We start from the raw sequence: 26610 nt of genomic DNA, 5'->3' as shown, positions 1-26610 counted from the left end.
GGCATTATTGGACATTTTTTGTGGTGATGACTATGCAGCTCTTGGCAGCAGACAGACATACTCCTGAGGCTGCCTGTTACAGATGACATGAAACAGGACCGTAACTTTTTTTTCAGCAAGCTTGTTTGGCGTCATGATTGATTTGGGGATAGGAACGATCATTGAATGCACAATAGGTGGCAATACAGTAAGTGGCTGAGAAACACCTAATTAGCCTGTATGTGGACACCATATCAGTCACTGAGGAAGCTAACAAATTAAGTTGCAACCATTATCCACAAAACCTATAGACTGAGCATTGACAGAGAATAAAAGTACGATTGTTGTTGTTGCTACTTCACTGCTTCAAGATTGATCAGCGACAGACTGAAGCGAGATGCAGTCACTTGAGCAGCACAGTAATAGCTGATGGAGGAGTTGAGATGGGAATGATGGAAAATTAATTTCAACGAATATCTAGAATAAGCAAACTACAGCACCATTAAAATTAAAGCTAAGAGGCACAGCAACAGAAGTCTAATTGCCGCGTGGTAAGGAGATATGGGAGCCTTCAAGGAGTTTGAGGAAGAGGGAGGGTATGTGAGCAGTTCCTCCCCAGCCATTCGGACACAATTCTAAAAATTGAAACAAAGCTTTGAATACAGAAATCGCCATTGAGCGAACCAAAGTCACACCAGTAAATGTTTCTAGAAATAGACCTCGCTTCAGAATAAGCAACAGCAGAACCAGTTTTCCACAAATAATCTGAAATGTCACATCACCAGCATAACTCAGACTGTGTGTGATTATATTTTCCTGCTTGTGGAGGGTGCAATGCTCAGCAGACCTGCAGCATCGATATCGAAAGTTACCACACAATAAACTTGCAACTACTTAAAATTACACGTGCCGATAATGCAGATTGCTTAGGAGACAATTGCACTGCCCAAATGCCACAAAAATCACCAAGCACAGGTAAGGTCACTGGAACTGCGGAATTTACACCATGCTCTCCTTCAGAATAAAACCACTTTCAACCATTTTCTTTTACCTTGGTGGGACTTCTAACCAAAGCACAAACATAAATAGTTGATTGTATTTATGTTTATGCACTGTGCTCAAATTATGGAAGTGGGTTTTCCTCACTGGCTCTGCAGACTGATGTGCTGTACTGAGCTATACAGACCAACAAAACCTAGATTTAATCTGTAGATAGGTGATCGGTACGAGTTAGGTGACCTCAACGAAATTGGTATAAATGTGGACACCTCAGAGGAAGGAAAAATAAATCACCATATTATCATTGCTTTGACTTTAATGCTGATAATCAAATTCAAAGCCACTGCATAAAAGTGGTGAAATGCACAGTACCAGAATGTGCTTTGACTAAGCTGTTCTCACGATTTATCATTTAAATAATGGGTATTCAGAGGTTAGTGTAGGTAGGTATAGGATTAGCCTTCTTTGTATAGATAGAATTTACTCTTCCTGGGATATTGGTGAATGAGAGAGCTGGCAGTCTATCTCCTTAACCAATGAAACATAAGGATACGGAACCAAACAAAGCAATTGACCAAGGAAACAGGGAGAATTAGAGTCAAATTAGATACAGAAAGAGAAACAGAGTGCATGAAAGATTGGATTAAAACAGCACGATAAAGATACAGAAAAACTGGAAACATCAAAAAAATAAAAAATTTAATATTCAAAAACTTCTAGGAACAATTGACTAACTGTGGGAGTGACACGCTACAGTTCCAATTGTACCCCCTCAGCCTTTGAGATTGAGTTTCATGTCGGAATCATAAATTGCATCATTAACAGGGTCATTACGACATTAAAACACCAGCCCTGAATGGCTATAGTGAGGTTTATTCACATTTACAGCACAAACTCAGCAAATTTTGAAATTCATCGAGAGGTTACCGTCAAGCTCCCATTTTTGGGATGTAAATAGTGAAGCATTGCAAACTGCCCAGTAATTTGTGGTGATTTACAACTCACTGGGTCTCTCTTCTTTGATACAATTTGCTTTATTTTTTAAGCAGATTAGTAATGGAAAGCGCTGTTAATTTGTCATTAAGTTCCCAGCAAACTCTGGGTTCACAACTCCAGTCTGTGAAAAAAGATCCAAGCATTGACTGGAGCTTCAAGACTGAAGGAGAGATTAGAATTTGCAAGATTCAGTCTGTCATCATATATAAAAAATCGTAGAGATTTGGGCACCTTCACACGGTGATTCTTTGGTGTTTGGTGTACTCTTGATCAGTGCCAGCCAGACAGGAACAAATATAATTAAATTAAACTTACCATATATGAGAAAGTTCTCGAATTGGAAGCTTTGATTTTGTAAAGAAGTCCTTGGCAACAGAACCTGTAAGAAGACTTGGATTAGTTTGCGATTAAAATGTGTAAACATGAAGTATAGAGAATCTTTCTGGATCAGTTAAATTCTGAAGATTGTCGACTCTAGCATAGTTTTCCTTCTTTCAGTCCCAGGACCAAATGCAGAGCACCCCAAGCCCCCGGGCACAGGGCAGGGCACCCCAAGCCCCCGGGCACAGGGCAGGGCACCCCAAGCCCCCGGGCACACGGCAGGGCACCCCAAGCCCCCGGGCACAGGGCAGGGCACCCCAAGCCCCCGGGCACAGGGCAGGGCACCCCAAGCCCCCGGGCACAGGGCAGGGCACCCCAAGCCCCCGGGCACAGGGCAGGGCACCCCAAGCCCCCGGGCACAGGGCAGGGCACCCCAAGCCCCCGGGCACAGGGCAGGGCACCCCAAGCCCCCGGGCACAGGGCAGGGCACCCCAAGCCCCCGGGCACACGGCAGGGCACCCCAAGCCCCCGGGCACAGGGCAGGGCACCCCAAGCCCCCGGGCACAGGGCAGGGCACCCCAAGCCCCCGGGCACAGGGCAGGGCACCCCAAGCCCCCGGGCACAGGGCAGGGCACCCCAAGCCCCCGGGCACAGGGCAGGGCACCCCAAGCCCCCGGGCACAGGGCAGGGCACCCCAAGCCCCCGGGCACAGGGCAGGGCACCCCAAGCCCCCGGGCACAGGGCAGGGCACCCCAAGCCCCCGGGCACAGGGCAGGGCACCCCAAGCCCCCGGGCAGCAATTCTCAATTGGGAGTCCGTGAGAAGATTTCAAGGAGCCTGAGATAACACTGGGGCTGGCTGAGAAAGAGAAGGAGCTGTCACTGTGCCCACATCGTTTATAAAGAATCTATTCACTGGATCCAGGCCTTCTCCTCCCCGTCAGCAGCGACACCACTTTAGCCTGGGTTTCGGGATAAATGGGTCTTTTTCTGGATGGCAAGCTGTAACTAGTGGGGTGCCACAGGGTTTGGTCCTTGGGCCCCAACTATTTACAATCTATATTAATGACTTGGATTCAGGAGTAGAAGGTACTATAGCTAAATTTGCAGATGGCACCACAATAGGTAGGAAAGTAAGTTGCAAAGAAGAATTAAGAAGTTTACAAATGGATATGGACAGGTTAGGTGAATGGGCCACAAGTTGGCAGATGGAATTTAACGTGGATAAGTGTGAGGTTATCCATTTTGCTTGGAAGAATAAAAAGGCAACTTATTATTTAAATGGAGAGAAACTTCAGAATGCTTCAGTCCAGGGGGATCTGGGTGTCCTCGTGCATGAATCGCTGAAAGCTAGTATGCAGGTACAGCAGGTAATAAGGAAGGCAAATGGAATTTGGCAATTATTGCTAAAGGAATAGAGTATAAAAATAGGGAAGTGTTGTTGCAACTGTACAAGGCATTGGTGAGACCGCACCTGGAGTACTGTGCACAGTTTTGGTCCCCTTACTTGAGGAAGGATGTAGTTGCATTGGAGACGGTTCAGAGGAGGTTCACTAGATTGATTCCAGAGATGCGGGGCTTGTCTTATGAGGAGAGATTGAGTAGTTTAGGCCTATACTCGCTAGAGTTTAGAAGGATGAGAGGAGATCTAATTGAGGTATATAATTTGCTAAAGGGGATAGACCAAGTAGACATGGAGCGGATGGTTCCCCTTGTGGGGCATTCTAGAATGAGAGGCCACAGTTTTAGGCTAAGGGGTAGTAGATTTAAATCAGGGATGAGGAGGAATCACTTTTCTCAAAGGGTCGTGAGTCTGTGGAATTCACTACCTCAGAGTGCAGTGGATGCTGGGACGCTGAATAAATTTAAGAAGAAGATAGACAGATTTTTAATTAGTAATGGGTTGAAAGGTTATGGGGAGAGGGCGAGAAATTGAGGCCAAAATGAAATCAGCCATGATCGTATTGAATGGTGGGGCAGGCTTGAGGGGCTGAGTTGCCTACTCCTGCTCCTAGTTCTTATGTTCTACCACAATGCTCCTCTAAAGTTGAGCCACAGTGGAGGCTGGCCAGCTCTGGGCCCCTCCCTCTCATTCATTATTGGCCACTTGCACCCTTCCTGTTGACTGGTGCGTCAGGTGTTCGGAGGGGAAGCGGCACCGACAGCACATCACCAATAGTGTCCCTCCTGCAGTGGCTTTGAGGATCAAATTAAAAATAACACACGCAACTGATTTCAAGTGAAATTAAACTTACTTTGAAATTAGAATGACATAAAAGTGGTTTTACATATAAAAACAAGCCTGGTGTGAGAAAAGACCAACATAAATAGAAAAGCAAGCGGGCATGAAAGGTCTGACCTTCCCTTTGATAGGTACATTGAATGATGTGTTCCGATTGGACAGTGACAGGATGCAGTGCTGTGCTGGGAAAAGTCAAGCACCTGGCAGCTGTTTTGTCAAATGGATATTTAGGATTTGTTAAACATTGGCCACACAGAAGCTCCCAAAAACCATTCATGTTCTGCCACAAGGGAAAGGCAGCAATGCCTCAGGCAGCGCAGACATTGTCAGAAAAACAATTGGTGCTTGGCACTCTGTCATGTAAGCGAGGGAGTGTGTTTTCCAGTCTAGTCTCTGATCCAACAGGTTTATTTTGGCTAGTTTGTGGACAAGGAGGCTGTATTTTCAAAACACTGAATTTCTTGGTCCCATTAAGTAGAACAAAAATAATCAATTATATATTTTCTATTGCAAAACCCATTTTTATACTGAAATGTGTATTTAGGTTACAGGGGGTCCGGGCAGATTTTCTAACACAGGAGATGAGCTGGCACAGAAGCAAAAATAGGCAGAGTATCCCTGTTCTAAGGCACGGGTGCAAAAGGCACCCCTCCACTCCAATCCACCCTACCCCCACAAAAGGCCCTAGGGCACAGTACAGTGCTCTAGGGCACTGGACAGCTAGCGAGTACTAGGACAAGACAGGTATCGCATCCTGAACGCTTATCTGAAGTAGTAGTAGTAGTGGGGTGGAAAGGTACAAAAGAATTCTCTCTGATTCTGCAGTTGTGCCATATCTTCTCCTTGTCGCCCTTACACCCCCACACACACATCATACTTGGTCTGTATAGTGCTTATTAACATTCCTTTACTATTGTACTAAATTTCTCACCATTTTGAAGCCCAGGGTTTTGGAAAGATGATAACTGCTGTGTACCATATCAGAAGTGGGGTGTGCAATCAGATGGGGACAGGCTGGAACGCACATGGTTGAGAAAGAAAGTGGGTGCCTGTTGGGCTCAGGATGAGGCCTGCCAGACATGGGTCTGGCCTGAAATCTCTATCAGGGGCTAGAACCTTATGACCAAGGGTGAGTTTCAGTGCACTGATTTCCAACAGCATTGGAAAGGAATGATATCCAAGACCAGTAGAGGAGTGATTTATTGCAGCTGGGAAGTTGGGAGTCACTGGGAGAGCCCGATGAGCTGGGGCCTGGAAATTCTACAGAGGGGTGAGATGGGAGGGCAGCTAATACACAGCTAGGGCAACAAGAGATGGTTTCTGCTGAGAACTTTTCACTGAATTAACACTGAAGTTCACCACCTCATATACCGTACCCGCTGAACAAATTAAAGCCAAAGGAAAGTCTTGGTAATAAAAAAAAATCCAGGAATAAAGCAATATACAGGGACAAAAGGATGAAGTTATCAGGAGAGATGTCGAGATGATGTGTAGACAATCTGGACAAAAATTACTACACTTAATTTTATATATGCCTGTAAATTCTATTTCAAAGGCATATACTGATATGGCTAGAATACCAATTTGGCTACTCACAAGGAGTTGTACGGTTATTTATAGGGGTCTGATTGGTTGCTTTCAGTGAATGGCAAATTTTTGTAACAAGATTATTCTAATAGAGATAGCTGTTTTTGATTGCATATAAATTAAGTAATTAAATTTATCATACATTTTGCAATCTGAGTAATTCCCCATGCTCTACGGACACACACCAGACTATTAATTAAAGGGAAACCAGGAGAATTTACCAGTTAATATTAACATGTCACATTCTTCAGCAAGTTGCAATAAGAGGAGCTCAGCATTGTAACAGGCTTGAATCGGGGTTTGGGTTCTGCTCACTGGGATATGACGCAGTTGCATTCCTTCCTCTCTGCTTTCTGCAAGTCTCCCAAGTGAAATGAATTTGGGAAGTCTCCATCCAGCTCCTCTTTGGGCCTGGATTCATAACAGAAATTTGCCTTTCATTTGGCACAAGTTGGAACCTTCAGTCCGTGAGGGTGGCTGTTATCAGTCATAGTGGTGAACCATTGTGACATTTTCTGAGAGACTTTGGTAGGGTGAAGTTCAACTGTGTCAGGGATACAAAATCCCTCGTCAGGCACCCAGCCTAATTTTACTTCACTGGCTTTTATGGAAAGCTTAAAAAAAAAATAAAGAAATGATAACCATTTTGTGACAGATCAGCCTTTTCATTCACAATAGGGTATTTCTGCTTTGAATAAAGTGCTTTACCAGAAATGAGAGATTTCATATCAGGCTGCAGTGTTTTAAACTGATTGAAGTAGTACTCTCGCTGTTCCTCAGTTATCCTCCAGGGGTCATCTGTGTAGTCTGAAGGGCCCTCCTGTGCTTCTGGATCTGCTGGTTGTACAGATACTTGCTTCTGTAAAGTTCAGAAAGACATCATTAGGCCATCATTTACTGTAGGAATAAATCTAATGGCATCAACCATTAGGGGAACTTGCTCTTGTTTTATTTTTTCGTGTGGAAAACTTGATAAAACTGCTGCTAATTTGAAATTGCTTCAAATAGAAACATCCAAACACTTGGACCAGGGATGTTCATCTGAGTTTGATTAGCCCATTTAATATTTCTCTACTTTTCATTTTAAATGTCATTATATAATTTCTCAACTCATCTTATGTCAGGCCTACCCGATAAATACTGAGACGAAATAATTATTTAATATTTCTGCCACTTTGCTATCACTGCTCATGATTTTATCCTGAGCTCCCATTGGTGGCCCTATTGCCATTCTAGTATTCCTTAAATTTGTTTGCCTGTAAAATATTTTACTATTTTGGTTACGTCCCTTGATAATTTAGTTCCTTATAGACCCTCTTTACCTCCCTAAGATTTTATTTGACTTCTCTACTAGGCCCTTCATTTCCTCGTCATGCTCCCCCCTGTTGCCCATATACTTGGGTGTATGCCCTTTCCCTTACCCTCAAATCTTCCCTTATGTCTTTATTCACCCATGGAGTCTTATTGGTGTTCAATTTTTCCTTGTTATTTATGTCGAGGAATCTATTTTTCCTGGCCTCACTGTTTTAAAAGCTTCCCATTGTTATTCTACATCATTGTTTGCCAATATTGTTGTCCATTTTATTTTCCAAAGTTCTCTTCTCAGCCCCACAAAATCAACTTTTCTCCAAAATATTACCCTGGCTTTCATCAGGCTTAAGTCTTCAATTGTTATTATAAGCCATATTGTCATTATTGCCTTGATCTTCCCCTAGTTTTGTTTCTCTTCCCCAGTACTAGATCCAATAGCAAATCCTACTTTGTCAGGCTTTGTAAATGCTGGGCTAGAAATGTGTCCTGTACACATTGTAGGAACTCCATTCTTTACTTTTCTCTTCTGGCCAATTAATTTTACAGTTGTTGAAATCCCCCATGATTATTGTTCTATTATTCATTTCCATAATTTGTTTGCATATCACCCCCCCAACCCCCTGACCAACATCCTTTCCACTATCAAGTGGTCGGGAAGCTACCTCTTAGTGTGACTGATCTCTATCACTTATTTCTATTGACATGGATTCCAATTCAGTCTTGCCGATGATTGCATTCTTTTTTTATGCTGCTATTGTGTTCTCTCTGATAAGAACTACTTCACACACCCTTTTCTGAAGATGTTACACCCTGCAATGTTTAATTCCCAGTCCTGATTTTTCTATAGCCATGTCTCAGCAATCCAAATTATATCTGGTTCCTCCATTATTATTGTCTATAGTTTCCCTGTTTTATTACAGGCAGTATGTGCATTGATGTACAGATAGATTAAATTATTTTTAATAGCAGTTCCTCTCACTTTTCGTACTCCTGTTCTATAATTCTAGTTATTCCCTGGCCAGTTCTGTGCTCCCTTAGTCTGCCCCATGCTCTCTGTTCCATTTACATTTAAACATGCTTCATTTCTTTTAGATCCCTCTCTCCCCCCCGCCCCCCACCCCATCTTAACTAGTTTAAACTCTTTGCCATTTCCCTATATACCCCTCCTGCTAGGACACTGGTTTCAATATGGCTCAGGTGGAACCCATCCTTGTCTCAGTACTGATGCCCTTGTCCCATAAAAAGGAACCCCTTGGTCTCATATCAGCCCTTTAACCACATGTTAACTCTCATATTCTGCCGATCTCAGTACCAATTTGCACGTGGCCCAGGCAATAAAAGAGAGATTACCCCCAAGGTGAGGCTTTTTAAATTTAGTTCCTTACTCTTCCTCTCCGCCTGCAAAATCTCTTCCTTATTCCTAAGTCGTATATTATAGGATTCAACATCTCAGTTCCCTATAACTAACATGGGCTTTTAAAAAAATTCATTCATGGGATGTGGGCATCACTGGTTAGGCCAGCATTTATTGCCCACCCCTAATTGCCCTTGTTCAGAAGGCATTTAAGAGTCAACCACATTGCTGTGGGTCTGGAGTCACACGTAGGTCAGACCAGGTAAGGACAGCAGATTTCCTTCCCTAAAGGACATTAGTGCTCTGGAATACTAATCCAGCGTCAACATCACTACACCATCACCTCCTCAAGCATATTCCCTTATGACATAGCCAAAAACATCTGATCAAATACCTAGTCGGTTTGGCTGGTGTTTTATGTCCCTTCACCCATTCCACCCTATTTTAAATGACTGATGATCACATTTATTTCTGTGTACATGGGGAGGGGGGAGGGAAAGGAGAGCAAAGTAAAAATCCATCCACAGAGAGCATCACATTATTTTCTTTCTTCTTTCAAGGTTGTTTAATAAAGTAAGAATAACCTCAGATTCTTTGGTTATTTGTAGCATTCTGTGTGATCTTATTTCGTAATCTTGTGCTTTGCATAATGCATTGCACATGAGCCCATTAATTCTTATTGTGAAAGCAGTGCAGATAAGTGTGAGCTGTCAAAGAAGAATGCAGTTAGTACCTCAAATGCAGCTGCAAGCTGGGAAGGCAAAGGTTGCTTAGTATACTGAAGTGGTTACATTAAAAAAAAAGGCCAATGAAGAGCTGGGATGCAGTGCAAATGCATAAAACAAAAGCAAAACTGATTTCAGTTTAAACGTGTACAACTTACAATTTTTGCATTTTGTATGCAATTTTTGGGCACTCTACTGCAACTGGGTTTTGTAGCATTGGAGGTGGCTCAGAAAAAAACAAAAATGCTTAGGTCTAAACCCTGACACCAGCATCGCCTCCAACACCCTGAGCATCATGAACTCCAAAGGAGAATGGTATTTTCAAGTGCATTGTGGGTGAAGATTCCCACCTGCCTCATTACAACAAACACATGGTCATCAGTTTGCAGGAGTCCCAGACCGTGATGCATCTGCCAATGCCCTGGGGAGCTGGTGTGGCCAAGTACGCCATTTCCAATAAAACCCCACAGCGTACTGAAAAAACTCAAAGGGAGATTCTCACAGCTAAATTTGTTTTCATAGCATAAAACAAAATGGAGAAAGGAAATGATGTCAAACGTTGATAACGTAGACATATGCAAGCTGGTCAGCTTGTTCCGAGAGATCAAAACTAGGTTGTGCAAAACTGCATGGCATACAGTAACATGTTCTTTTTAATTAAAGCTCTCTCTCTTGCTCCTCGCCCACACCACACATCCCTCTGCAATATGACAAATTTAATACTGATTTAACATTCAAAATACACAGTTCAGTAAATATTTGTTTACGGAGAGAATTCTATTGGGGAGAAAATCTGTTCTTTTCTTCAACAGCAAATGTTCACCTCATCCCATCATCTGAATACTTATACAATGAAATCTTTGTATTTTTGCCAAAATCTCCCTGCAGATACACTTGTGCTTTGTTAGATAAAAGCTTGCACTTTGCTGTTCTTCAGTGATTCCTTCTTGGAAAAAAAAAGATGAAGAAAATTAAGAATTTTTTGGGCTAACTTAACCCTTACCTGAGCATAAAACGAGTAAGGCTTGGATATATAGTTCCCATGGGCTTGTCCATCTGGATATACAACAGAGCCTACCGTTGGGCTTCCTTCATGAGTGACTGCAACATTAAAAACAAGTGATGAACAATTCAAATTGAGACTTGAAGTTGCACAGTGCAATTGCAGCAAGTTACCATAAGTTTACTGTGGCTCAAACATGAATATTTCTACTCTGTAATCTTAGACTTCCGAATTAGTTAGGGCCATTTTATGAGTCAACATATTTAGCAAAAGACAATTGAATGGTTATTCACAATTTATAAATAATATAGATTGGGAATTGTGACTTGAGAAGGTAAAATGCTAAGAAAAAAGGTAAAACACTAGAGCCAGTCACTTGACCCATTGAAGCTGATCACTCAGTCTCCTGAGATAGGTTGCAGAGATAGGGGGTGGCAATTGTCTTGCCAGCAACAGTAATTCATCTTCATCCTTCTCTGGCTGGTTTGAACTACATACACACTTGATATTCCAGAGTATAGTGTGGCTTTTATGTACATAAAGCAGAATCCTAATGAGCCTGACGAATTTTGCCAGTATGCCTCAAGATGGTCCTTTACACTGTTGCAGCATTTATATTGGATGCTCACAGAGCAATGAGAAAAGGGGAGGCTGTATTTGACTCAGGTTATGATTAATGTCATAATCCAGAAAGTCTGGGTGGTGAAGGTTAGAACAGGAGCCAATCTTTACACACTTTTATAAGCATTTACTTACAGAAATACACATTTCAAACATGCATCTCCTAACCCAACAATCACAGTGTCAGTCTGCTCCTACTTACAGGAGCACAAACGAATCCCCAGTTCATGCCTATCACCCACATGCAATTAATTACAATTAATATACAAATAACACGGCATAGTGGACTAATATTCCAGAGACCCAGGATAATGCTCTAGGGACCCGGATTCGAATCCCACCACGGCAGATGGTGAAATTTGAATTCAATAAATATCTGGAATTAAAAGTCTAATGATGACCATGAAGCCATTGTGGATTGTTGTAGAGACCCATCTGGTTCATTAGTGCCCTTTAGGGAAGGAAATCTGCAATCCTTACCTGGTCTGGCCTACATGTGACTTCAAACTCACAGCAATGGGGTTGACTCTTAAATGCCCTCTGAACAAGGGCAGTTAGGGGTGGGCAATAAATGCTGGCCTAGCCAGCGACACCCACATTCCATGAATGAATAAAAAAAAACACAGGTAGTGGCCTATTCAAGATCTTTTAATTTCAGGGAAACTTTATACTGCTTGTGTCAATTTCTGACAGGCTTTTGACCTCGTGTTTCACGCAGACCTCATCAGGAATTTGGAAGCTTTGGGAATGTATCACCAAACCTTGAATTCTATCAAGAACATCTACTCCGGCTCTAAAGTTTGTGGAACAGAAGTGGGAGATTCTACTTGTCTCCAAAGGGGAATGAGGAAAGTTCATCACTCTCACCCATCCTATCAAATACCTTCATGAACATGTTGAAGAACATTGGGAGGGATAGACTTAAGGCTGCCCATTGTAAATAAACTGTAGCATACCTTCTCTCAGATGATACTATGGTGTTGGCTTCCCCGGGGATCTAATGCACTCTATCCACAATTGCCCAATGAGCAATGGGCTAACAGAGTGGTATATGGTGCCAGATCTTCCATGTCGATACGTTGCATGGCATGGTTCAAAAGAGAACCTTGAACGTATGGACTGAACAGATAAAAAACAATCATCTGTGCCAATTGTTAATTCAAAATTTTCCCTGTGTTTGTCTTTTTGGGTGTCAACTTTATTTGAACACTGCCCTTCAGGACCCTGCTGAGAAGCAGCAAAGAGTACTTTAGTTTTCCTTGTTTTTATTAATTGAAAAATAAAACTCATGGTATACAGGACTTGTGTCCAAATAATTTTCACTTGTGATTCAGAACTCGAACATGCAACGGAAGGGCTTCCTCTAGTTCACATGCAAGCTCAGGACACAGCTGTGAGGTGGATGTGGCCAAAATGAGAACGAACTGCAGTAATGGAAGGTCCTGCCTATGCTGAACATTCACTGCAGGCATCTTACTTTACCTTGGCATTAGTCCTAAGCAGTTAGAATAAGCCTCAGCCAAGCACCCATAAAGATCTGAAAAGGACCAGCGTCCTTCACAACCTCAGGAGGTGCCAAAGACCCTTAAAGCCAATAAAAGTGCTTTTCAAATGCACTCACTGTTGTCATGTAGAAAATACTGCTTTCAACCTTGATCACAACAAGCTCCCACAAACAACAATGAAACTATGACTAGATAAACAGCTTCTGGCAATGCTGGTTGAGGGATAAACACTGATCAGGACACAAGAATGCCCCTGCTCTTCGAATAGTGCAGACGATATATTACATCCAACTGAAACAGCAGATTAACATCTGAAAAAATGCACCCTCAGTACTGCATGAAGTTTCAGCCTAGATGATGTGCTCAAATCTCCAGAACCTGAACTGAACCCACAATCTTCTGACTCAAAAGGTGAAAGTGCTACCACTGAGTCACCACAGACACCTACACCATGGTGACTGGCACAATGTAAACTGCTCAGATTGGATCTTTTCATCATACCAAAAGCAATTTTCCATCATATAGCAGATGAGGAAACTCATGCGATGGTAGCTCCTGAAGGCCAGATGTGAGATCATTTGCTCGTATATCCGAAGCTGTGTGGTCACTAAGTGGTGGGACCACTGTTCTTTGGGGCATATAGAGGGTCAAGAGAATGCTGACAATTTTATAGTAAATTGGGCTATTCATGATACCTACCACTTATGAGCTGACAGCCTAGCAAGAACTCAAACGCAAACTCGTCAACTGTCTATGATCAACTAATGATTACCCTCTTTGGAGGCAAGTAGCGCCTCTTGGGGTCAGAGGTGGCTCAGCGGTCATACACCCAGTGATGGATGTTTGGAACTAAGATGACCCTCTGTAGAATGTCAGGAATCCAATAACCAAAATGGGCAGGTTGGCAGAACTCCAGGCACTGCAGATGACTGGTCAGTCAGCTTGGTTCACTAAGGGTGCCTGGAACCATGGATTCTTCATTGGACAGTACAATTATTACACCAGGTTCTTGGCAAGGCAATGTCCTAATGGATAGGGTGGTTTAGCTGAAGTACAAGGAAGCTTACCAGCATTCCATACTGGTGGATTGCATGATTTTAACTGTATCACAAGCACTAGCATTCCATTAATCTTCCAATACCTCTGGACTTGACTAATTAGGGTATATGACCCTTTGGTGAGACAGCACGCACTCCGTATCAGGCAAAGTGTGTGTCAGGATTTCTCAGGAGCACAGTTTGGGAACTCAAACAGTTTCCCCCAAAATGCCCCCCATATTAGTACCCAAATCTATTTCAACCAACCAGTATAAACAGCGACATGGTCTGATAGGCCTATTTCTAGTTTGCAATTTCTGGTCTATTTCTAGTTTGTAATTTCTATGTAATCTTCAAGATTTATGTTTCTTCCTAGAAAATTAAACATTTTTAGCAATTCACGCAAAAATAATCTGATTAATACTGCCTGGTTCAACTTCCATTGCTTATTTTGAAGGCTGGCTTTACCTTATCCAAAACACTTAAATAGGGATTTCTCCCATATGTCACCCTTGGTGAGTCAGAAGATATGTTATGGCTACATGGACAAAAAAAAATCAAATACGATCTGGAAAGGGCAAAAGAGCAGGATTCCAGAGGTGAGGTGAGAGTGACTGCCCTTGACATCAAGGCAGCAATTGACTGAATGTGGCATCAAGGAGGCCTAGTAAAACTGGAATCAATGCAAATCAGATAGAAAAGTCTCCACCGGTTGGAGTCATACCTAGCAGAAAGGAAGATGGCTGTGCTTGCTGGAAGCCAATTATCTCAGCTTTGGGTTATCACTGTCAGAGTCGTTCAGGTAGTCTCCTAGACCCAACCATCATCTGCTGCTTCGTTTACATTCCCTTCATCAGTAGGTCAGAAGTTGAGATGTTCACTGTTGATTGCAAAGTGGTCAATTCCACTCTCAACTTCTCAGATACTGAAGCAGTCTGGGCATGCATGCAGCAAGACATGGACAACATTCAGCCTCGGGCTGAGGAGTGGCAAGAAACTTTCATGCCACACAAGTGCCAGCAATCACCATCTCCAATAAGGCAGAATCTAACCATCTTCCCCTGACATTCAGCAGCACTACCATCGCTGAATCCACCACTATCACCATACTGGGGGCCATCATTGATCAGAAAATGAACTGGCCCAGCTATAATTCTGTGGCTACAAGTACAGACCTGAGGTTAGGGGTTCTCGAGTTAGGCATCATCAGAATCCTGTAACTGGACCTCACATCCCTCAAGGTCAGGAGTGTGCTTTCACTACCCACTATCTAGAGGTACAATAGCAATGTTCAACAGTGCAACAATGAGGAAGCATTGCAATGTGAGCTTGATATCATAATCTATAGTGTCATCACATGCACTTTTCCAATTATCTGAAGGGCAGTCTGATTTACACTTTAGTGAGATGAGGTGAAATGTGAATTGTTAAACTGATTTCTTTTCCAAGCTACTTCAATGTACAGAATAACAGTCACAGCAAATTCTACTTTGGCTTCATTTCCATATCTCTTCATAATGAAAAGAAGAAACCACAGCACACTGCCCCAGTCCGTGGGCTAAGTAATGCCTTTGTTTGGACAGCCCCATCATTGAATTAACCCGACGATGAATTGGAGCCTACTCAGTTCTCTTAAGATAGTCTGGCCTGGGCCCTTCCCAAAGGATCTTACCAAATATCCCAAAACAAGTGTTTCCTGTTTTTGGTTTTCCCCAACAGGCAGGAAGTTGAAGGCTGAACCTAACCCCTTTCCCTGTCCAGTGGTTAGGGCTGTCAATTAAACCGACTGCTGCCATGCAAACCAATCCTGGAGGCCCCTGGCAACTAACTCATGTTGGTTTCAAGGCGAAGAGGGCTAACCCAACACAATGAGCCTTGAGTGGTTCACCAGAAAGACTAATGATCCTCACTGCTTGGTGAGAAGATGGGACACAGTCTGCAGATCAGCCCTGGTTTGAATCATTTTTCCTCCCTGCCCCGAACTTCATATGGCAGAGGGGATTTTCAATCCTGTGAGCCTGCATAAAGCTTCAAAGTAATATTTCAGTGCACATCACATCCAAATGCTCTGCAACAAAACAGTCGATCACCCAAAATGTGACAGGCTTGTACACGTAACTTGCACATTTCTAACAGGCATTTAGAATAGCTGAAATCACACTAACTTCATGTCCGCATGGACAGATTAAAGCCTAGTCCAAAATATGACAATCACCAATATGGCAAGGCATAATGTTCATGTTTTGTAACAGAATTGAAGTTATCTGATCTGCCCTTCTTTCAGTTATTGGTTGAAGTGATGCTTTTGGTCTACCAGTAGAAAAGACTTACCTTGGTAATATCAGTTGGTGTATTTTAAAGAATTTCTGATGCATGGAATGCAATTTTCCACATGGTGATAAATCTGCACATAAATTACTGACAGCAGTGTATTAGCCCAGGACCTTGGATCAGAAGCCATTCCCAAAGTAGATAATTATCTTTAAATTCACAGCTTGAAGCACAGAGTGCTGGATTCTCATGGGTTAGACTGTGCCTGAATCATCATGAACACCAAGAACCCAGCAATTTCAAACTCGAGCTGATTGCTGACTTGTGGGTGCTTGTTGCATTCCAAACAGTTGGAAAGTGCTCCAGTTAATTGACTCCTGTCACAGAGAAATTCTTCTTTCTGCACAACAGCGTAACACCATGGTTAGAGTTTACTGCTCTTCAGTTTATATAACCGTTGTCCCCATTTTCAATTTTGTGCTCGAGCTATTTTTAAACAAACAGTGTTTAGTCACTTGCGAAGATTGTATCTGGTTTTTCCCATAAAGTAACAACTGGTTCTAGTATCTTAGCTTAACTGCAATGTTAATGTTCTGACTCAGTTATGATATCCCCATAATTAGACTGCTTGAGCTGCTTAAAGAGCAATGTGGCATAAAACCACATAGCAGGTTCGGTTTATCATCATCATGATCATCATCACCAGTGATGGCTCATTAAACTAACTCCTAAAGGAAAGCATCAGGTTTGAAGTTAGAAGGAAATCTCTATTTCTTGCTTGTCCTTTTGAGGTGAAGATGACCATGTTCATCACGCTGGGTGTTTGCTGGGGTTCTGGCGGGTATAGAGGTGACGGCTAAGGTTGATCTGTGCTTGGAAGGATTTGCTGCAAAAAATGTGCTAATAGTGAGGAAGAGCTGTACATCGTCAGCTTCACTTCCTCATCCTGACCTACCTTAGTCCAGTAGCAAGATGAGTCTAGCCGACTGGCGATTGATTCAGATGCAAATCGGTGACCAGGACACCTTTGTGTCTTGTTGAACCCCAAGCATTCAAGACTGTTGATTGGGCTCATCTACCCAGTCTGCGAATCAGTTGTGTGTGCCAGGGGAGACAAATATTCAAGTCACCAAGGGTAGCAGACCCGACGGCCACCCCCACCTTGGGCCGGTCCTAAGCTATTTACTGGGGTGTGGCCACTGTCACATGCCAACAACTACTTGGAGCCATCGACGAGAGCTGGGCAAAGGGTGTACTACCCCAAAGAGCACAGCAAGCCAGCCTGCGAGAGGGCTACCCCTCCTTTACACCCAAAAGGAAATGTCATCCAACAAAAAAAATAAGTTAAAAAAAGAACTAGGATAAGCGCAGAACAGTTTGTTAAGTTAGTTGATTACTTACATGAGCTACTTGCTTGGTCTTTACTCTGAAGGTTCATAATGTCCAAGCCTCTCGTATGTGTTACAGTCCTATACACAAACTGCTAGCCATTTCTTATTCTCTATGTCACACAGGAACAGTCACCATAAATCCAGTATCTAAAAGTTTTTAAAATGCAAAGGTGCTGATGCAGCAGCCTTATAACTCTGGCAGGAGTCTATGTCACAGCCTCAGCTGTGGTATATTCAATAAGCTGCAGTTCATTACTCCATCCCTGAAACAAGAACGATTATTTAAAATAAAAATGTTTTTACAGCCCCATGTGAACTGAGAGATTTAGAAAGTGAAGGTGTTCTTGTAAGGTCCCCAGACAATTAAATCATATGAAATTTGAAATGTTTTTGTTTTTAAAAAGTTCTATAAATTTTAACAGCTGGGTATAGACTCTGCGCTATTACAATTTAAAAGCACATTGAACTGTACTTAAATGTATTCCTCAAGTGCAACATCTCTGCACTTCACACTTGCTTCTCATAGCAACTCACCAATGAGCCTATCTGCCTAGTCCATAATGAGCCAGACGCCTAGTTCATAATGGAAATAAAATTCATTAGTAATATGCCAGGAAGGTTGGGGGGATTGGGGGGTCAGTGTTCCCTCACCTCATTTCTTATTGCTTAAAGATTTGTGCCAATTATTAAATATTGGAATTTCCTCGAGGTTTGGTATATACCTAAAGCCAACATACACATGGAAGCTAGGAGAAAAGGGACGTTCAAACAAAGTGTGTATCATTCTGTAGGCAATCCAGAAGATTCCAATCTTCTGCTCAGGCACATCACTCCTCCACTCTACACAAAGCAAAGGAGGTGGTCATCCAGTATTGTCACCATGACTGGTAGAGCCTGCTAGGAGGAGGGGAAAAAAAATCCCAAGATGGAAAATGGACTTCATGCAGGAGCAGAGTTGGCAACAAGGACATGGAATGCTGCTGCTTTGCCGAGGAAGCCAAAATAGAACTGTATGGGTCAGCAGAGTGCAGAAGGAACAGCTAAAGCTGAAATGGCAGCATATCCCAGGCATGTCTTTCTTTCCATTGCATATTGTCCACTGCACCTTAACTGATAATGTTTTCCAAATATTATTGCAGGCTACACCGAATGCTTGCTGAATGGATATCATTCTCTCCCTTTCAGGAATTCGATTTGTAACAGAGTGGCTGGCCATTTTGTCCTTCACACCGATGGTGGTGGTAGTTCATCAACTAGAGCTACTTACTCTAATCCCATTTCCCTATTGCCCTGTGTGCATTACTTTTGACTATGACGCGCCACATAATACACTTTCATATGCTTTTACATCCACTGAGGCCTTACTCCACTTCACATTCATCAGTATAATTGCATTGGTTCAATATAATTCACATTCATTGCACACTGGGCCCTTCTCTCAGATCAGTCACAAATCCCATTAAGCACTGAACTCTGATGTAGACTCAAGGATCTATCTGATAAAATCACCTAGCAAATTAGTTAAAGAGTAATGACTGAAGGCTAGAAATAAAACTGTACCTCATCACGTTTGAAATTAATTTAAATAATATGGGTTAAATTAAAGATAATTGCTTAGTGCTGAATATTACTGTAATCTATATTACCAAAAGATATTGTAATATTTTGTGAACTACGTCATTTTCGAGCACCAGCGAGTAATATTGGATAAAATGGGATTTTGAGTCTGCCCTGTGGCTAGTGTAGTAGGATGTTTATGAAGAGATTTCTTTTACAAATAAATCTCTCATATTCTGTGCATTCATAATGTGAAAAAGACTGACTTGAATGCTGAACAACTCCTAACGTACAAACTCAGAAGAGCACTTTTATAAAGTCCCCATTTTAGACGCTATCTTGGGGGTGACCCAGAAACTGAACTGCACAGGACACATAGATACTATGGCTACAAGAGCAGATCAGGGGCTGGGAATTCTATGGTGAGTAACTCACCTCCTGTCACCCCAAAGTCTGCCCAGCATCTACAAGCCGCAGGTCAGGAGTGTGATGGAATACGCTCCAGTTGTGTGGCTCCAACAACACAAGAAGCCCAGCACCATCCAGGGCAAAGCAGCACATTTAATCAGCATCACACCCACCACCTTAAACATTCACTCCCTCCACCAATAACATGCAGTGGCAGCCGTGTATACTACACGCAAGATGCATTGCAACAACACACCAAACTTCCTTCAACAGCACCTTCCAAACCCACAACCTCCACCACCTAGAAAGATAAGTGCAGCAGACAATTGGGAACACCACCACCTGCAAGTTTCCCTTCAAGTCACTCACTTTCCTGACTTGGAACTATATAGCTGTTCCTTCACTGTGACTGGACCAAAATCCTAGAACTCCCTTCCCATCAGCACTGTAGGTGTACCTGCACCAGCTCATGAAGGCAGCTCACCACCATCTTCTCAAGTTCAATTAGGGATGGGTAACTGTTATGGACTTGATTTTCCAGACAGGTTTCTCATAAGAAACAGTGAACTTTATTTATGGGCTTCAACAGCAGTTACATGCTTCCATCAAGAACCACAATGAGACAAACTCCACCCCTAAGGTTCCCCGTACTTCGGGCTGATTCGTTCACACTGTCACATGATAATACACAGTACAATAAGTCTTAAAGCTACAGTCACTACATTCCTTAAAGCTACAGTTATGGCAGTAACCGATGCTGGCCTGGCCAGTAATGCCTACATCTCATGAAACAATATGCAAAAAAATTCAAAGTAGCTAGAAGCTGTTTTAAAAAAAAGCAGCAGATACTGTATTGTGGTCCTGGCAGTAGTTTGATATGAATCCCTCAATCACCTACAGCACTTCTGTATTTCCCTCGTTCTTGTACAGAAAGAATTGTATTTTACATTTCCCACTGCTTCGTCTTTTACAACTTCTCATTTTCAAAATAATCCTCCTCTGACAGAGGAAAAGTTAACAAGTCAGGACTCTTTGCGCACAGGGGAGTTATTAAAGTTCAGCTTCCTGGAGGAAATTTCCCAAATATAATTTACTCTGAATTTCTCAAATTGCACCACTGATGCAAACTCAATTTCCCTCAAACACCCAGTACTGAATTTTAGTCACAGAATCCTGTACCAACATTGGCTATTGACATTTCAAGTAATATTCAGAGAGAAGGATTCAATAAATAGAATCAATCACATTCAGCTGAAGTTTGCTTCCCATATTATGGAAAAACACTGGGATGTAGGCAAAGGTAAACTTGATCAGCTCTGACAGCCAACTGTAAGAAATCAAAAGAAAGAGGTGTATGCACAACTTTCCTCAAGCATTAATTCTTCTTCTGAGCTTATGACATTATTCTAGGTACACTTTTTCTGGTAGGCATTTCATAGAAACACAGTCTGCTCCTCATGTCATTCAATCATTGCAGAATACTTTTCCACCTCAAATACAAGCACACACACACACACACACAGCTTTAACCTACCTGCTTGATTTTTATCAAAACCAACTCTTGGTCTCCCATCTCCACTTACTGCTTGACCTTTTTGGTAGGAGGGTGAAGGAGGAGGAGAGGTGAAAGGCAAAGTAGCTGCAGACACAGGTTCCTGCTTCAAAGGAACAAAGTAATATTTCAATCCCGCAGCAATGCACAGCAATACTCCAGCCAATATGTTCCATCAGTGAGTAACCTTTGCTAATTGCCCCATTAATGATAACACAAATATATCCAATAATAATTTATTTTATTCCTTATCCACTTTAAGACCTTTTGAATAGGAAAATTTGAATTTCTTGATGACATACTTGATAAGGGCACTTGCGTGTACCACTATGCCATTTTAGCCAAAATGTTCAATTCTTGGTCTGCGCTGCATGAGAAGATCTTGGATGGGCCAATGCGACTGTCCAGGTATCCCAAGGGTCAGGAAAAATACAGGGGGTGCGGGGAGGGCAAAGATCAGCCACAGTTTGCCTCTTCTGATGGAAAGTGTGTTACATGTTAGGAGTGGACAGGATTGATGTCATCTCCACAGTGAAATATCCCATCAGTACCCATGGTCAAAGCTCAGAGATGATGGTTACATCAGTAAGGTACTGGAGAGCTGGATGCTGCCAAGGGAGTTATCGCCTTTAGAAAAGGGGGATTGAAAGTGGTCCATATCCAAAATGAATAAGATTTGATGTAAAAAAAAAATTGAAGTTATTTTCATTCAACTTTCATCTAATTTTCTCCCTTTGTTCTCTCTCCGCTGCCTGACATGGTCTTTCCATGCCCCCAGTTTAATCTGGGAGATTGAATCTCTATGGTACTTCACATTGATAATCCAGTAACGATAGTTTTCCAGTATGACTTGCTTGGTGACTTTTGTTTGGACAGAGTTTCACACTGCCTGCCACCCTCCAGTATGCCAGACTAGTAGCCACTATTCATGTGTGGGTGCAGACAGTGAACTCTGGTTAGTTAATTGACAGCCAGGCTGATCTGGTCTACATCAGGCAAGCACTTCCCAGCTGGAGTGAAATCAGGTGGAAATATTTCCCTCCCTAATTCAGGAACATGGAAGCTGACTAGAGCCCTGATTGAGATCAGCCAATTCACCTTAAATCTGGGAACATTCTAGGCTGTATGATTCAACAGCATTAATACACAGTGCATTTCCCCACTGAGATACTGCTGGAACTCTTTTGTTTAATTCCATCACCAATCACCATCCAGTTTAAAAGTTTCGATGACTAGTAATCTACCACCAATCCTAGGCCTCTAACTGAAGGAAAGTCTAAGGGGAGTATTTTAATTCACGGTAGTCTTATTTTTTGTTTAAAAAATAGATTTACTATTATTTTATTTGATTTTCCATACAAAGACCAGTTTTATTGTTTGAAGCCTCCATGTTGGCTCTCCCTTAACCAACTGATGACCTCAAGGCACCACTGACAAAAGCATCCTCATGCATAACCGAGTAGCTCAGAGAGCAGTTGAAGTTATTATTTCAAATTGGACAGGCAGCTGCTTGACCCTGGGACTGCCTGTGACGTTCAACAGTCCCACGTTTCAAGAGTGTCTCTCAGGCTAGTTTCAATACAGCCTTCATCACTTAGCAACCAACCTTCCCCGGACACATGGGTAATGTAAAGGGAATATCATATTTCTTAACATTAATGTGGGATATTGAAGCAGGCTTGTGGAGGGGGTGTGCGCGCACACACGCCACTGCATGTGTGTGACTAAGTTAATTAAACTGAAGACAATTAGATTGTAAGATTTAAATCAAAGGGGTTGGTGTAAAAGCAGGCATTTTGAAATGGAGATGGGCAATCTAAGATGAGATCCCAGTAGATACAGTATGAATGGGAATTTGCATTAGGAGATAAGTGGGAAGTGAAATGTTAGCCCTTTGAATTTCAAAGAGACATGACCAAAAGTTTTACAACTGGCAACATCATAAATAAATAGGGCAAAGTTTATTTTCCCCCAAAGTGCTGGCCATAATGACGACAAGGTAACTTCCAAAGAAAGTTTAAAACAATGGGTTTTAAAGATCAAAAAGGGAGAAAATATATTTAAGGAAAGATTGAAAGCTGTTTGGAGAGTGGCCATGTAAGATCTTGAAAGGTGGGATGTGCGAAGACAGACCTGTGAAAAAGCAGCTTCTAGCCACCCCGGAGAAGCGCTTGCTTATTTCAGAAAATAATGTTTTGTTAAAAGCCTTGGAGTTCCATTATCAAGCATGAGGGAGAGAGAAGCTGTGAAATACTTCCCTTGTAGGAACAGTAGGTGCCTTTTGGTAATATTACTGAATGTTTTATAGATTAAGAATCAATTTGGACTGTTGCCTGGAAAAGGGTGTTTATTTGGGAGTCTAGCTAGGGAGAAATCTTTTGGGAAATGTTACAAGCCTAAATTTAACTATGTAACTGTAATCTTGTATGTTTAAGTTTTCTTTTCTTAATAAATGTTTTAGTTTAATATTCAAAATATCCAAAAGTGGTAGTGGAATCTTTATTTCTGACTTCAGTGCACAAACCTTCTCATAATTAAAAATACAAACGGCAAATCGTTGTGATAGCTTGGCCAAGTTTCCCTTTGGGATTTGGTCAGCCTGGCAAATACCACCTGCCATATCATAACAGTAGTTCCATCGGCACCAACTGCAGTGTGGCCTAGCATTGAACAAACCAGTTGAGAGGGTGTGTTGAAATAATGGTGAAGCTATTACTTTTATATCTACATAGAAAAATAATGGCAACCCTTCAACTTTCTTTCTCATTTATAATAAAGCCTCATGTTATGTGATGTGGCATATAAATGATATGGTGACATCAATGACCAAACCTAGAATCAAGCTGAATTCAACATTAATATTCAACTTTTAAAAAATATATACAATGCAACTAATGGAAATCATGGATTATTGTCTTAATTTTAGAAAAAAGAAAAACATTGTCCACTGTTGTATTTAATTTTAGACAATTCATTACTTGTTAAATTTTGAGAGACTTTCAATGGCATTAGTTGGTGCAATGTTGAAATGTGCTACTTGTTTAAACATGACTCAAATCTCCCTGTTTGACAAAGTGGTTCCTTATAGCAGTTCTAACAAAGTTGCATATTGAAGACGCTCAACTGGCGTAATGACCGAGTGACCCGAATCCTAAATGGAGGTTAATGTAGTATTGCAATCTGCTTGACCTTTTGTACTTTCCTGTCTCTGAACTTTCTTCCCATGATAAAATCATTCCTCTCTTCCCTGCACCCCAGGGAAGTGCTGCTCTACAACTCTAAGAAACATAAATTTCAAAGGAATGTAGAGGGGAAATCAGCACAAATAAAAACTGGTCAGGAAATGCTGTGTTAACCAGGTCCACACACACGAGCCCATATTTTGTGTTTCAAACTAATTTTGCTGCATACTCAGCTAATTTTTGCTAAGCTCTTGATAGGTAACAACAAGAAGCATGCAGAAGGCAAATGGCTGCATAGTTAGAATAGAGATTAGTGACATTGCACAATTTACACCTCCAGTGGTTTCACTGCCTGTTAAATTATATATTGCAGGAAAAGTTATGGATGGGATCAGACCAATCAGTACATTGAAGTTTTCAAACTTCGACCAGGTTATCTGCCAAATCAGTGAATCTCATTATATTTTGAATTCCAGTGGCAAATTCCTCGATTAAACTATCTGCAAGTTATTCTAAACATTTTTCACTTAAGAGGAGAGCTTTCCCCCTCCGATATTAGTACTGAACTTGCTTCCCACTAGTTTCTACTTCCCTACTTTCTTTGCATGTTTTGAAAATAACATTATGGGGTTCACTGTACTCAATCAACACTAATGCGATCAAAGTGTACCTGGTCATGAAGGGGATGTTTTATTATTTTCTGTTGCCTACTGTTTCACAATCATATTTCCCCCTCCCCCACTCACTGATAGTTTTGAATGCAAAAAAAATGCAGGATGCATTCCACCCACTGCCCAGACTTCTAGGTTTTAAGCTGCAATTCAATTTAATTTCAATGGTCTGTTCTTTGGAAATAAAATGCATTTTTTTAAAATTAGTCACTACAAAGCAGATCAATGATGAAAGTCAAAACATTCATTTTTAAAATTACATTTTAAATAGTGTGGAACAAAAGGGTTACTGTAATATTTAGTAAGGTTCCTATATTGCAAAAAAATTCTGTACTGGTTTTCACAGATAAACAAATAAAAGATTTCGCAAATATATTACCACAGTCCACCTCTTTTCAGAGGTTAGTCAATGCTATAACTGGTCAAAATTGGATTTCTAAAGTGCACTACACTTGGGCTGATTCACGTGCATAACAGCATTACTTGAAATCAAATCCAGAATTACTTATTTTTAATTTCTGAATTGCTACTAATCATTTTTCACCGTATTCGTGGCTGCAGAAAGGGGCTTGGAGGTGCAAAGATGTTTTACCAGAATGACATGAACTAAAAGGGTTAATTTATGAGGACAGTTTGCGTTGACTAGGCTTGTATTCCCTTAGCAATGAAAGATTAAGGCGTGATCCAATTGAGGTGTTTAAGATGATTAAAGGAATTAATAGTGTAAATAGACAGAAACTATTCCCTTTGGTGGGAGAGTCAGGACAAGGCAGTGTAACATTAAAATTAGAAATAGACTAGTCAGTGGTGATGACAGAAAGCACTTCTCCACAGAGGGTAGTGGAAACCTCTCTCCCCACAATTGGTCAACTGAAAATCTCAAAATTGAGATTGATAATACCCTTGCTTAACAAGTGTTTAAGGGATATGGAACTAAGGAGGGTAGACGGAGTTAGGATACAGATCATCCATGATCTAATTGAATGGTGGTCGAGGCTTGAGAGCACAAAGGCCTACTCCTGTTCCCACCTTTCTCCAGATCTGCTTTCAACATTTCCTCTGCTCCCCCACCAAAAGTTTGTATTCCACCCCCTGGCCTCCTAGTTTCCTCTGTGTCATAGGGCTGATTTTATGGGGCAATGTGTTCCCCGCACCACCCGACTAAAAATCGGTTGGGAGCCCACTCACGAGAAAGCTAGCTGGCCTACAGCCATTGTATGCTCGGCGGGGCATTAATTGGCTGAAGCCAAGGCTGCCCCTACCTGGAGAGGAATTCCCACCTTAGAGAGCTGCCGGTCAGGTTGGCCAACAATCTGTAGTCCCAGCAGTGCCAGGATCAAGTGGTGGCCACTGCTAGACTACAGGCTATCCTCAAAGAAACTGGGTTATGGTGGCCAGATTGAAGTTAAGTCTGGCTATCGACAGACCCTGGATGGCAAGCCCCAGCGAGGAGGGGTGAGGGGGTACAACGGCAGGTTTAAGAGGCTGCTGAGGGAGGGGGGGGGTCTCTTTAATGTGCACGGGGACCCTCAAAAGGAGGTCCCCTACCATTGCCCAACGGCAGCTTGCCTTGTAACAGTTATCGGGCTACCAGCTTGGCATGGGCCTCCCTCTGCCATGTGAAAAAGCGGCATGGATGGGATGAGGCACTTAAGTGGTCGTTAAGGGTCCCAAAAGGCCCAAGAATCGACGGACCGCCCGACGCCTCCACTGAGCCCAGAATATGGAAGATAGGCCGGGGGCGGACAGAAAGGCCACACGCTGTATTTTACAAGCCCTCCCACCTTCAAATATGCCAGCAGGGGAGTAAATCCCAGCCCATAGCCTCCTGTAGTGTCTGCAATCTGTTTTTGGATAGGACAATGCTTTTGAATAGGACCACATTTCCAGTCCCAGATA

General features: G+C 42.1%; 1 protein-coding gene across 4 annotated transcripts in view; it reads right to left on the bottom strand.

Moving 5' to 3' along the window:
- Positions 1–26610, bottom strand: part of reps2 (RALBP1 associated Eps domain containing 2) — a 216450-nt gene that overhangs the window by 91010 nt on the left and 98830 nt on the right. For 2 of the 4 annotated variants that reach the window (XM_078559375.1, XM_078559377.1), the window contains exons 4-7: positions 20841–20964; positions 10517–10614; positions 6832–6982; positions 2290–2353 (exon numbers count right to left, since the gene is read on the bottom strand). In XM_078559375.1, coding sequence (XP_078415501.1) covers positions 2290–2353; positions 6832–6982; positions 10517–10614; positions 20841–20964 — 437 coding nt within the window. The remainder of the gene's footprint in view (positions 1–2289; positions 2354–6831; positions 6983–10516; positions 10615–20840; positions 20965–26610) is intronic. The other 2 variants (XM_078559376.1, XM_078559378.1) reach the window with 2 other exon arrangements.

The sequence above is a fragment of the Cetorhinus maximus genome, chromosome 16 (genome assembly GCF_964194155.1).
Source record: "Cetorhinus maximus chromosome 16, sCetMax3.hap1.1, whole genome shotgun sequence".
NCBI lineage: Eukaryota > Metazoa > Chordata > Chondrichthyes > Lamniformes > Cetorhinidae > Cetorhinus > Cetorhinus maximus.
Note: the sequence above shows the minus strand (reverse complement) of the source record. Positions and strands in the feature narration are given on the sequence as shown.